This window comes from Lepidothrix coronata, unplaced genomic scaffold (genome assembly GCF_001604755.1).
Source record: "Lepidothrix coronata isolate B3197 unplaced genomic scaffold, Lepidothrix_coronata-1.0 Scaffold164, whole genome shotgun sequence".
Lineage (NCBI taxonomy): Eukaryota > Metazoa > Chordata > Aves > Passeriformes > Pipridae > Lepidothrix > Lepidothrix coronata.
In genome coordinates this window covers 236,139-248,450 of record NW_016690344.1, presented here as the reverse complement: position 1 = coordinate 248,450, position 12,312 = coordinate 236,139, and the positions used below count along the sequence as shown (strand labels likewise).

At 35.6% G+C, this 12,312-nt stretch overlaps 1 protein-coding gene across 16 annotated transcripts in view; it reads left to right on the top strand.

Annotated features, from left to right (window-relative positions):
- The window catches only part of RALGAPA1 (Ral GTPase activating protein catalytic alpha subunit 1), a 142,909-nt gene that overhangs the window by 116,279 nt on the left and 14,318 nt on the right, over positions 1 to 12,312 (top strand). For 9 of the 16 annotated variants that reach the window (XM_017829411.1, XM_017829409.1, XM_017829406.1 and 6 more), the window contains one exon: positions 11,415 to 11,539. In XM_017829411.1, coding sequence (XP_017684900.1) covers positions 11,415 to 11,539 — 125 coding nt within the window. Of the gene's footprint in view, positions 1 to 11,414; positions 11,540 to 11,995; positions 11,999 to 12,172; positions 12,204 to 12,312 lie in introns of all 16 variants that reach the window. The other 7 variants (XM_017829401.1, XM_017829412.1, XM_017829400.1 and 4 more) reach the window with 2 other exon arrangements.

Below are 12,312 nucleotides of genomic sequence, written 5' to 3'. Positions count from 1 at the left end.
ATGATGGATCCTGATTCTTAGTGATAAACCTTAGGGGCCAGCAGGGTTGGCATATGGTTCAGCATGATATGAAGGCTTGGGTTTGCTGGCTTCACTTCTTTGGCATGGAACTGATAAAACCTGGCTCTTAAGTATTGTTTCACTGGACACCAATCATGGGCAGCAGGAACTGCCCACTTAACTCTCTGTGGGAAGGAAGCCCAGGCTGTGTTCACAATAGTACCATTGTAGTGCTGCAGACTGCTCGCAACAGCTTGACAGCACTAGGGAGGAGGGCAAAGGGGCTGCTTTGCTAATTGCTGTTCAAAATAAAGAAAGAGGGAAATAACTGAAAATTAATATTTACTTTCTTCTTTTAAATAGAAACCTGACTTTGATTTTCAAAAATTGTTTTTAAAATCGAGTTTACTGCCCTCCAAAGAGGCTTGTAAGTAGATTATCTTGTACTGGTACTGCAGCAACCCAGGATAAAGAGAAAACATTCTCTTCAAGTATAAAAAAAAAAAAGGTAGTTGTAAAGTTTATTAAAGTACACAGATTAAAATTAATAACAATTTCTCATGAAAGATGTTTTCTTTGTTACTAGTAGTGTGGAATTGCAAATGAATATATATCTATATCTGCAGTGTTTTAACTGGACAATATTTAATATTAATATAATTTTTATTTGTGTAGTTTTACAGTTTGTAGTGATTTCTTCATGAAAGGTATTCACTGTTTTTCTCATCAGTGAAGATGCCTATATATGCAGAAAAAGTATTTAAGGTAGAAATTTAAATATTTGAATGTATGAAAACAGTGGGCTTAAGCATTCATGCTAATACTAGAGAGCAGAGAGACATTTTTGCTTCTGTATTCTTTACCCCCATCAACCTTAATTATTTGAGTTAAAACTGATGTAATGCCAAGTGTCAGAGGGGGGATAAATCCCACTCCTAACATCAAGAGTTAGTTTGTAGGGTTGCAGTTCCCCTCTGGCCTCTGCTATTCCACATTTGTTGCAGTCATCACTTCAGCCCACACCTTAACATCTCTCAAGGGCACATTTGGTACAACAGCATTAATAAACTTCAGTCCCTTGGCCCGTTGGCCCTGCACCTCCCCTGCTGCCTCCTGCAAACCCGCTGCTGCTGGCAAGCTCTTCTGTCTGATGGCAGGAGCATCGCTCCAGAGAGAGCCTGAAGCAGTGGCAGCTGTAATGGGCTTCAAAACAATTAGCACAACATACCTCATAGAATCATCGATTCCCATCTTGGATATATTAGTAAGATAAATCCTCCCTGGAAGCTGGAGTAGGAATGCTGCCTGCATATGGGCTTCAGCACTGTTTCCTTCACTGTTTTGTTTTCACCTCCATAGCCTGTTACTAAAACGTGGACAAGTGGAGTATTTGTAAATACTGTCATTAGTCTTCTAGCTAGCCAGCCAAAGTTAATGAGTAATCTGTTATAATGTTCAGGTATTTGTCTTTCCACTGCCAGTTACTTGATCTGACCTTTTAATTTCATGCTAAAATGCAGTTCAGAGTTTGTAGAACCTACAATGCTCAATGAATGGTACTGAAACTGATCCTTTCTACTATATGTTTGTGTTAATATGCTTCTGCTATATTTCAAACAGATAATTCATTGAATGCCCATTCTTCCTCTTACTGCAGAGTAGATTATATTTAAGTCAAGATTAATGGATAGATTCTGATGTTAAAACCCAGTCTCTGAGCCTGTCATTCCCTAGAGGCATATAGTGCATTAGTTTAAGCCAATATGCTGCTTATCATAGATACTCTGACACTGTCTTGACTGGCAGTTTACTATACTTTGTAGCTGCTTACTCTGCTAATAAAATCACTATATTGTGTTCTTGATAATTACAATATTAAATAGAAACTTAATTGGATTACTGCACATTTAGATACAGATAGTTCTTAAGTAATTGTCCACTGTAAAATTTTTGATACTCATTTTTTCCTCTCATGCAGCGCGTTCTGTCAGAGTCCAAGCTTAATATTTAGTTCAGTCACCTTAGATGAAAAAGTGCTGAAAAGAGATCTGCAGTGGGATTTTTCAGTGCAAAGGATTATCTTTTATCATACAGGTTTTCAGTTGAACCTTGTTTTTTAAGTCCTTCCGTAAGATGCTCTCATTTGCCAAAGTCCTTAAAATAAAAACTTCTGGTTGTACAGAGTTGAAGAATTTGATAAGTAGTGTTAATTCAGATTTTTTTTCCCTTAACTTTGAAATTGCTAGAAGTCTGAGCATCATTTTTATCTTTTTTTGCTGCCTAAGAAGAACAGAATTAGAACTAATTCAATTCAGTGTTTATTTTTATATGCTTATCTTTAAAAACACAACTTTTTAATATAACTGTTTTTATATAGATTATATTCTGAACAATATTTATACTGAAATTAAAATTTATGTAAAGTTCATTACACTTGAACTTAAATTCTACATATCTTTATAAGTGCCTTTTGTAAAGGAGCTTGGTGCAGAGTGGTTACATTTTTCATTTCATAATTGAGTGTTTTAAGTGGTTAAGCATAGTCCAAATTTTATCCAATTCCAGCTTGTGTTAATGGTGCTGCACTCACACTGCCTTAGCACCTGTTATGGATTTTGAGTCATCTGGCAGCCCGTGGGACTTAGATAAAGAAGTACCAGGTGTCCTGCCTGTCTCTTAATTGAGACGCAATGTAAACAATATAGACTTGGCAATATGGTTATAGGAATGGATTAAAGCCCAGCTTTGTCTGCACTGATGAATCACAGCTTTTTCTTCCTAGAAGATGTTATAAACCACTGATGAATTTAGCTAGCTGTAAGATCTGATGGAACAACATAAAAGCAAACAGTATATCAAGGATTTTCCTGGAAGGACAGTGTTGCAAAATGTTAAATATATTGGGTTTTCTGGTGAAAATGTAAGCATCAATTAGAATTTCTTACAATAATTTAGCAATTTTGAAAGCACCCACACTGTAAAAATGAAGATTCTTACAGAAATTCAGATAAAGTCAATGCCTTTCAGTATGTAATGCGTTAGTAAACTAGGCAGAAAACAATAGCATTGACTTGGAAACACTCAGTGGCTGCAACTTTGTCTAGCCTACACTTACCTTGAAGGACTTTTAACCATTTAACTATAGACTAGATATAATGTAAGTAATCTCCTTTAACTGTATGATTAGTAATCTTTAAAAAACCCTCTAAATGGCAAAAGTATGTGTTGTTATAATTTGCCTAAAAACAATCTATCATAGATTTATTGAACTTTTTAGTAGTGTAAAAAATTAAAAGTAATTTTCATTATATTCATTTAAAGAATGGTTTAGTGATGTATTGGAAACAAATTGCAAGATCTGAAGTGATGGGATTAGTTTATATGGATTTCTCTATTATATATTCCCTTATTTTCCTCATGAAGAAATACACCTCAGAAATTGCCTCAGAAAGCCCTTTTGCAGTTACAAGTTGAGTTGAACAAGAATTTGGTGAAATATGTTAGATACTACCTTTTAGGTTTTCTTAAACTCTACAGTCTTGGTCTGTTTACTTGTTTTTCATATACATTCTCATTTTTTTAGTGAGCTACATTAGTTAGATTGTTATATATACATTACTTCTTAAAATTAATGATTTTAGACAATTAATAAAGCCCCTTGTGCAGTTTTAAAATGTTTTCACCAAATGCAATGTGAAAGTTTATTTTTGAAATATAACTGATTTCTCTGAGGTTAATGTTCTATTTTTATGGTAAGAAAATATATTATTACATTTTGCAAAAGAGCTACATTGAATATATAGTTCAGTAGGAAAAAAAACACCTTAGAAGACTATAATTTTTTTTAATTCTTTCACCTCTTTAGTAGTGTCAAGCATAATAATGTTTTTTCTTCTCTTTCACCTAAATAACTTGCATCAGGTATGAGGAGAATGAACTGAATTCTGCTTTATAAATCATCAGTGTTGTGGCTATGTTCCAATTGTATATGCAGAAGTTGCTTTCATTTACAGCATAGCTGTGTAAACAGATGTACCTAGCTAAATATTTATTTGCTATTTTCAATATTGGCAGTATTAAAGAAACACTAAAGAACCCATACTGACTTTGAGATATCAAGGTGACTTGAGTAAACAGAAGATACAGCTGGAAGAAAAAACCCCTCTTTATTTGTATGCTGTGCAAACTAGATGAGGAAATTGCTGAAATGCAATAAATAGGGAACACCATGATGCCACTTCTACAGAGTCACTTTTCAGAATATAAGAGAACTTTAACTGTTCCTCTCGATGTGGCCAGTTGATGCTGATCACCCACCCAGATACAAAACACAGCTAGTTGCAGGGCTTCCAACACTGGATCAATAGCAGCCCAACTTACATGCTTAACTCTAAGAGACAACAAAGAGTACAAATTGCTGCGACTCAGTATGAGTTCAGTTAGTTTGACAACCAATGCACAATCTCTTCTTTCAGAGTGAGATTTCCAAGAAAAAACTTCCATTTCTGTTATGTGTGAGTTTTGTCCAGTCTTCCTGTAGAAGTCGCATTCTGCTGTGGCTAACTTTTCCTTTCAGCTTCTTAAAACCTTGATCATAACCCATATTGATTATCTTTATAGGGGAGGCAATCCTCCTTTCGCACTTTGATGTCAGGAATTGAAATTTACTAGGAAAAATGTGCCCAATAAAATCGATGCTTTCATCATTCTAAGTACCTCAAACTGTACCAATTAATTCTGTGGGATTTGCACACCTTTTCAGGCCAGAGAGTAAAAAACTTAAAATCTGCCAAAATATGCCATTCACTATGCTTCATTGTTTCTTTGTTTCCTTTGGTCTCTAATATCCTAGGAGCATTTTTGTATGTTGACAATACTACAGATTTGGAGCTTTTTTCTATAAAAGATGGATGTGTGTTTCTAAATTTGCTCAGGGGGCAAATATAGTAAACAAGACAGTTCCATCTTATGTAGCTTTTCTTAAAATATTGATAATCTCTTTTATATAAATTGTGTATCTATGCAATTAAAAAAACCTCCTACAAGAAAGTATCTCTGGGTGTAGAATTTTCATTTTCCAGTTAAAGATGGAGCAGCGTTTTGGTTTCTGCTTGTCTTAAATTATTTTCCAAATGCCTGGCTGACAAAGTCATACTCTCCACAATCATATCAATATATATTGACTTCTTAGATGATTTTGCTAGGAGTTGGAACTGCCAGGGATACAGCTGTACATGTAGTTCTGAGAGTAGTTTGTAATTTAACCTGAAAAAGTCCATCCTGCTATTTAGAAATCCATGTTCTGGCTTTTTTGTAAGAAGTGTTTCAAGACAATCATTAAAACCTTGTCTTTTTTTTCTTGCCACTGGAACCAAAGCATCTCAGGTAGTGCATACCAATATACAGTTATATCATGATGTACTACATGTGTATGCACATATATACAATTACGAAAGTATCAGGAGGGAAGATTTATGAATAAAACCTTCATAAGAGTTTCATTTCAACTGTTGTTCAGTTTTTCTGAATGAGGGACACGATGATGAAAAAGAATGAGTGAAGAGCCCACATTCGTACTCCCTTTCACAAAGGAAGTTCTTTTTTTTTTTAATTCCGATTTTTTAAATTTTTCTGAAAACAAGAAAAGTCATCAGTTTACTGGACTCAGCCAGCCCAGTAGGAGTGTAGGACTGCCTGCAGCATTGCTGAGCTTACAAGTTGGATCTTCATCGTTCTAGGGATGTTTGCTGAACTATAGTGATCCAGATGCTTTTGAAATCCTCCAGGCATCATCTTGAAGTCATATACAAAGATCTGCCCACTTCAGCACACACTAGAGCTGCCTAAGTGCTTGCTATATCCCAAACAGCCAAATGCCCAGTTCATGCCTTTGTCTACCCAATGAGTAGGTAGGTATTTCTTTGTTCTTGTGACGTGCAGTGCAGCAATGCTGAGTTCTGCAGGTATACTCACTGGATTAGAGCCCACACAAACACAACAGGAGGTAACAGCCTTGTTATATCAGTCAACCAGGAAATGAGAGAGCTGCTTCCAATTTTGAGACCATATCTCCTGCTCCTTACAAAACTGTTCTAACCATTGATTCTGAGGACATTTTGTAATCAGGCACACTGAATTCACTGCTGAAATTGTTCTTCGTTTCATGAAGTAAGACCTCTTCTCAATCACAGGGAAAGTACATGCTTATCTGTGTAGCCTAATGGTTATGGTACTTTCCTGGAAGAGGAGAGTCCCTGGATTCCAGTCCCTGCTCAGGAAGTGTTTGTTATCAAATGGTGTTTGGAGCAGGACCATTTGTGAATCTAGCACTTAGGTGTTCTGGTAATAGATTACATAGCTGTGAAGTCCTAGATCCTTAAATAAAGTCCTGGAAATTTTATTCCGTGTTTAAACTTTTTTCTTCATTCTTTTCAGCCTCATGTAACTTTCATTTTAGGATTAGTATTACCTGGATGACTGTAACAATAATCATGCATCCACTCTTTAACTGCAAAATACTAGATAGATTCATTGTAATGCATTTTATTCAGCTGTAAAACGGAGAAGTGTGAAGAAGAATGGAAAAATACTATGACTATGAGGAGATTAGTTCAACAGAAGGTCTTGAAATATGGAAACAGATGAAGAGGCTGAACAATGGGAAGTATGGGATTTTGTAGAGATTGGTTAAAATTACAGGAAAGAAAAAATACAAACTAAACAAATAGGGATTTGCGGAAATGTAGCAAACAGGTTTCTGTACCAAATTGAAGGATAACAAAGCCATGGGATAAAAAAAAAAATAAATTGGAAATGTGAGGTGATTGTTTTGTATATAAAGGAAAGGGATTGTGATGGTGGATGAAGATGCAAGGAGGAGAGCTGTTTTGCTTGTATTATTGTTGCACATACATATTCTTAGCATAGACCCCAGTCTCAATATACTGAAATGGAGTACAGCACAAGGCAGATGTTTGTCCCTCAGAAGTAAAAAAGCCAAGTATAAAACTGAAGACCACAAATGAAGGCAGATACAAAATTCAGGGAAATGCGAAACAATAGTAGACAGCACAAATAGTTGTGTAACCTACACAGAATGGACTCTTAAGTCTTCCAGGGTGTTTTCCTTGTTTCTTTTTCGATAAACATCATAGCCAAGGAGAGAATTTGAGGCAGGGATTGTTTTGTGGACACTTATGGAGACCTGGTGCTAGGCATAAGAAACCACATAGAAGAAAGTACAAAAGTGCCTGTCCAAAAATGTCAAGATGAGTGAAAGTGACTGCATTAACTGACAAGAGGTGAGTGATTTTGGTAAAATTATGAAATAGGTATGGACTATAAGGTTCGAATAAGTAGCCTGCATTTGTGGTAGGGACTGGTGATGATATCTGAAAAGAATGCACCATCTAAGTAGTATGTTCAGAAAGTGGACTCTGCAATGCTCCGAGTAGATATAAGGAGGATTAAAAACACATTTACTGAGGGCAGAGAAAAGGATATGGCAGTATCTGAGATGTGAGGTAAGAGCCTAAGTAATTTGTTCAGGTAGATGGCTAGAAAAAGTTCTAGCTTAGATTATGCATAAAGAGTCTGCAAGATGTAGATGTGGTCTGCCATAGGAATCTAAAGCTTGGAAGTGATACAATCAGCAGAGATGGGGAGCTATTAGATGTAGACATGAGATGTTGTTTTTCAGGCAGATTAAGAGTAAGTAGATGATCTGACAGCCAGGCTTTCAGTGCTTGTTCCCAAGTACAAATCAACAGGTCTAATAATGGAAAGTGCAGTATTTTCATATAATAGATCTTTTAAGATAATTATTAATAGAAATAATTGCAGACTTAGAGAATAAGTAAAATGGATTGTAATGCATCTGAAATTTTAACTGGAGTGACTACAACCTGAGTGACCTATAGAGATATGATTCCTGATTTTTTCTGGTACTGATTCTATTTTTCTGAACAGTTTCTTCTGAAAAAGTATAATGAAGTAATTGGATTTCTTTGTTATGTTTTTTGCAGATTATGCATCTGCACGTTTTTAGTTGACAGATTTGGACAAGTGCCTGTATAATTAATATATATCTTTCTTGTCCATTCTCTTTTTTTCTTCAGAAGGAAAAAGCTCACAACACTGTTGTTTATGTGTTTTGTCACTCTCTGTGCCAGTCTTTCTCCATTGGTTTGTCTGTGCATCATTCCCATTCCATCTTAATTGCTGATGCCAATGGCAACATCCACTTGAAGTAAGAGTACAGCTTGCATTGCCCTGTTATTACTAGCCATTGAGTTTGTGTGTGCCACTCAATCTGTAAGTGCTAATAAGTCTTTCCTAGAGAACAGTGTTTTAAAGAAATAAATGTCTAGCCTATTAGAAGTAATGTAGACATTAGCTACCATGGGTTTATGGTCACTTGCAGACAGTTGCATTCAAATACAGCACAGAACCAGATTATTTCAGCCACAAAAACATGTAAAACTGGAGTTTTAAAATCATAGAATGTTCTCAATACAAGTGACTATAAGATAAAAGTATTCCAATCTCATCTATGCAGTCGATAACGTAGAAAAAGAGTCTTCTGAGGAGAGTGTGTAATTTCTTATTGCAGAATAGAGCAAGCTTTGGATTTGTTTTTTGCCTCAGATTTTTGTTTTGGTTTTAAGCAGGGTTATGTTTTTAACAAGCTGCAGATGTTTTTGTGAAATGTTGTGATGAGTAGCAACCCAGATAGTTGGATTAGTTTTCTCTGGGTGTACTAAGTATGCATTTGAATTAGGCTTCTAGAACTGATAAAAGCGTGTCCTCTTCACTGTGTAACAAAAACATCATTCTCCTCAGTTAGCATCTATGTTGAGACTTCTTTATTTGGTTAGGAGATAGGTACCAAGACTGGAGAATGAGAATGTCCTTGTCACGTTCAAAGCAGAAACTTTCCTTCATTTTACCTTATTTGTGTATAAGCTTTGGATATAATAGGATAAACTAAAAGGTTTCCTTTAGAGACCTCTGAAAGTAGACCATTTTAAAAGCAGGTAGGTGTCTCTACCCTACTTTTTCATGAAACATTTTACCCATTCAAGCAGACTTTTAAAAACAGCTTGTTTTGATAGCAGCCTGTTCTCCTGTGGGCCTTCAGCCTTTGCTTCCTGGCAGCACCTTTGGTGCGAAAAGAGAGTGATCAATTGGGAGACTATCAGTGCCAGCATGCATAGAGTGATAAGTTAACACACCACTGGGAATTTCTAGGGCCCACCAAGATACTTCACTTCTAATGTGCTAACAAGCTCATTTTTCTACCTCTTGCCTCTTCGGTTATTTTTTTTTCTCAGAAGAGCTTAGAAGTTGAGTGCATCAGGCATAATGAAAAGCTCTGTAGGAGGGAGAAGCAATAACCCCATTTTTCTCTTTTCAGCCAAATAGAAAATTAGTTTCTGGTAATACACAAAGGCCAGTATTTTTTGTGCAAGGGGCACTGCTGTGAATCAAAGGACTCTATTAACTGCAGAAAATTCAGCAGCTGTGAATCTCCCCCAATGAAAAAAAGTGCTTTTCAACAAGTTGTGAGATACGTAGTATTATTTAGACTTCAACCATCAGTTTCATCCTCTACTACTTATACATAGCCTCTTAAAAACTGTGCTGTATTAGTCTCCTCTGTTAAAGCTCAATACTGTGTTTATCCCCCAACCTTAGAACCATTACAATGAGAGATTTTTATATTTTCTCTTGTCCCGATGCTTCTGTTATAGCTTCTCCAAACTGAGACTTCTGCTGTGGTTCAGCTGGATTTAGAAAGAATTTGGAACACGGATTTTGGAGGGAAAACTGTTTCCCAGTTTCACTATGTAACCAAGTTATGATTAAGGAAATATGATAGAAGAAATTTTATTTTTTTGTTTCCAGATAGCATATTCTCTATAATTTTTTCATATTTAGATAGACTGTAAAATCTGCAGTAAATATTGTACAGAAAAAAACAGCAAAAAATTTGAGTAGGAAAAGTTCTGTAGTTGTTGAAGTTTAGTTTTGTAACCTAGAACTTTAATTTGGTTTGGGGAATTTTATTGCTTACCATAACTGAAATTGGTATCGTTATTTATTTGAAATATTAGCACTTGTAATTAAAAATGCTTATCACATGTAGTGCAGTTTTTATGTTTGAATTTCTAAAAAATGTGTGCAAGATGAATATTATCTCCATTTCACAGGTCAGAATGGTAGTTTCCTCACTGTCCCTGATCCCCTTGAAAAGTGCAGCAGACCTGAAATCAGAACCCAGGACTTTCAAGGAACGTATTCTGAGTGCATTCCTCCACAGCATGCTGATTTGTTTGGGGATTTTTTAGGAAAACAGAACCATGTAAGGAGAAAATTACCTCACTATCTACAAATAAAATATGAAGGGAAAAAAAAGTGATCATAACTGTAAGTGTCAGGGAGAATTTGAATTGAATGAGAGTGTCCCTCATTCAACATACTGAGTCCAGCTGGAGGACTTGAAAGTTGTGCGAGAAAAGGTTAACTGATTTCTCAGTTCAGCAACTATACAACATGAAGTCAGCGTGGTAGTTTTTCTTGATAATTGTATGTTGCTGCCTGCTGCTCTACATTTTGACAGCCATTTCCATAGTTGCTTTCATGAACAGCAGAAATATTCTCTCTTTTTCTCGCTCTCTCTGTGCTAACATCAAATCGGGCCTGCTGGAACAAGAAACCTGGAGAGGGTTCTTCAAAAACAACAACATTTCAAGATACTGGTCTCTTTTCAATAATATTAGAGGGGGAGAACACAGGGAAAAGGAAGAAGTACAGTATTTTTCCTGTCAGTGCCCTGCCAACACGCTGTTAGCCAATATTTAAGGGTCCTGTGGATTCTTTACAAATATTCTTGCTTATTTTAATGGCATAATTGACAAGGTGTTTCTCCCTGAAATTTCACTGTGTATTTATCTTAACTCTGTGTGTGTGTTTAGGGATTATGGAAGCAGTTCAATATGGGAAAGTGCAAAATCATTTTTTTTGTTAATGCTAAGATTATGTTTTATGCTACATCTCTTAAAAATGGAAAATTTTTTACATTTAATTGGGACCAGAATATAGGCACATTGGTTACTTGAAAGAGAGTATTTAAATTGCTGTTGTTTGAAAACAATTTCAGGAAGTTTTGCATCAGACATGAAAAAAATACAGTTGAACCATATGGTTTTACATTAATCGTGTTTATTATTACACTTAATATTATGTCGGTGCATCAGATAATACCACAGTTATGTTAAGAATTAAAAATGTGTACACTTACTGAAATACATGATATGTATTTAACAAAACCAAGAATTCTGAATTACTGGACACTGATATTTAGCAATTACAGTACATGATATAAATTCATCCTTAATTCTTGACTAAACCAGTTATGAGGAGAGAGCACGATACCTGCAAACAATTGTTCAACATCATCTAGAGCCTACAACTTTTGAAGATTTTGCTGCTCAGGTTTTCTGTCCAGCACCTTATCACCATTTGCCCTCAGAGACGGGTAAGAAGTTAAGAACAGTTTTTATAGAATCTTACTTGAAATGCAGTATCCTTACTTATAAAGACTGAAAACTTAGACCTTTGCACATCAGTGAGGGTTACCATTAATTGGAGAGATGATACATACTTGAGAACGTGGGCAAAGTTGCCTTTAAATCTTTATTCTCTTTTCTGGCATCATGAGCCAATGCCTGGCGTTAAGATTTGGCAAGCTGCTTTAATATAGCAATCAGACCCTGTATTTTTACAGAAAATTTTACCACATTCCCCTGTCTAAAGTCTTCATGGAAGCATTGGTGCTCTTTCATCTAGGCTAGTTCAGGCAGAAATATTCTTTAAGTACACCTTCCTCATAAGAAAGTTTTAAGGCTCGCTACCTGTTTAGAATGTAAAGTTTTAAACTGGAAATCAGAGCCTTGCAAACATTAATTTTGTTCCCAGGTTATTAGTTGCAAAGTTGGTTTTAAGGTAATTTTTACTTTCCAGTACAATACCTGTTTTATAAGAGGATACTGCATTTTCAGTTACTAATGAGAAAATCAGTAAAAGAAAATTAATAACTCAAGGCCTTCCTGTTCTGACATTTCTTGAACTCCTTATGATTATTTCATTATTTTATTTCCCCTCTTTTTAGATCATTAAATATCAGTTCTGTTTATCTGAAGGTAAGACAAAGTGTCCAAAAACCCCTTTGTTCCTCTTACTTTTACTAGAGCACTAAGCTTGTAACCAAATTGTATGCAAACTTTCCTTGTTACCCTTGTTCACACTAAA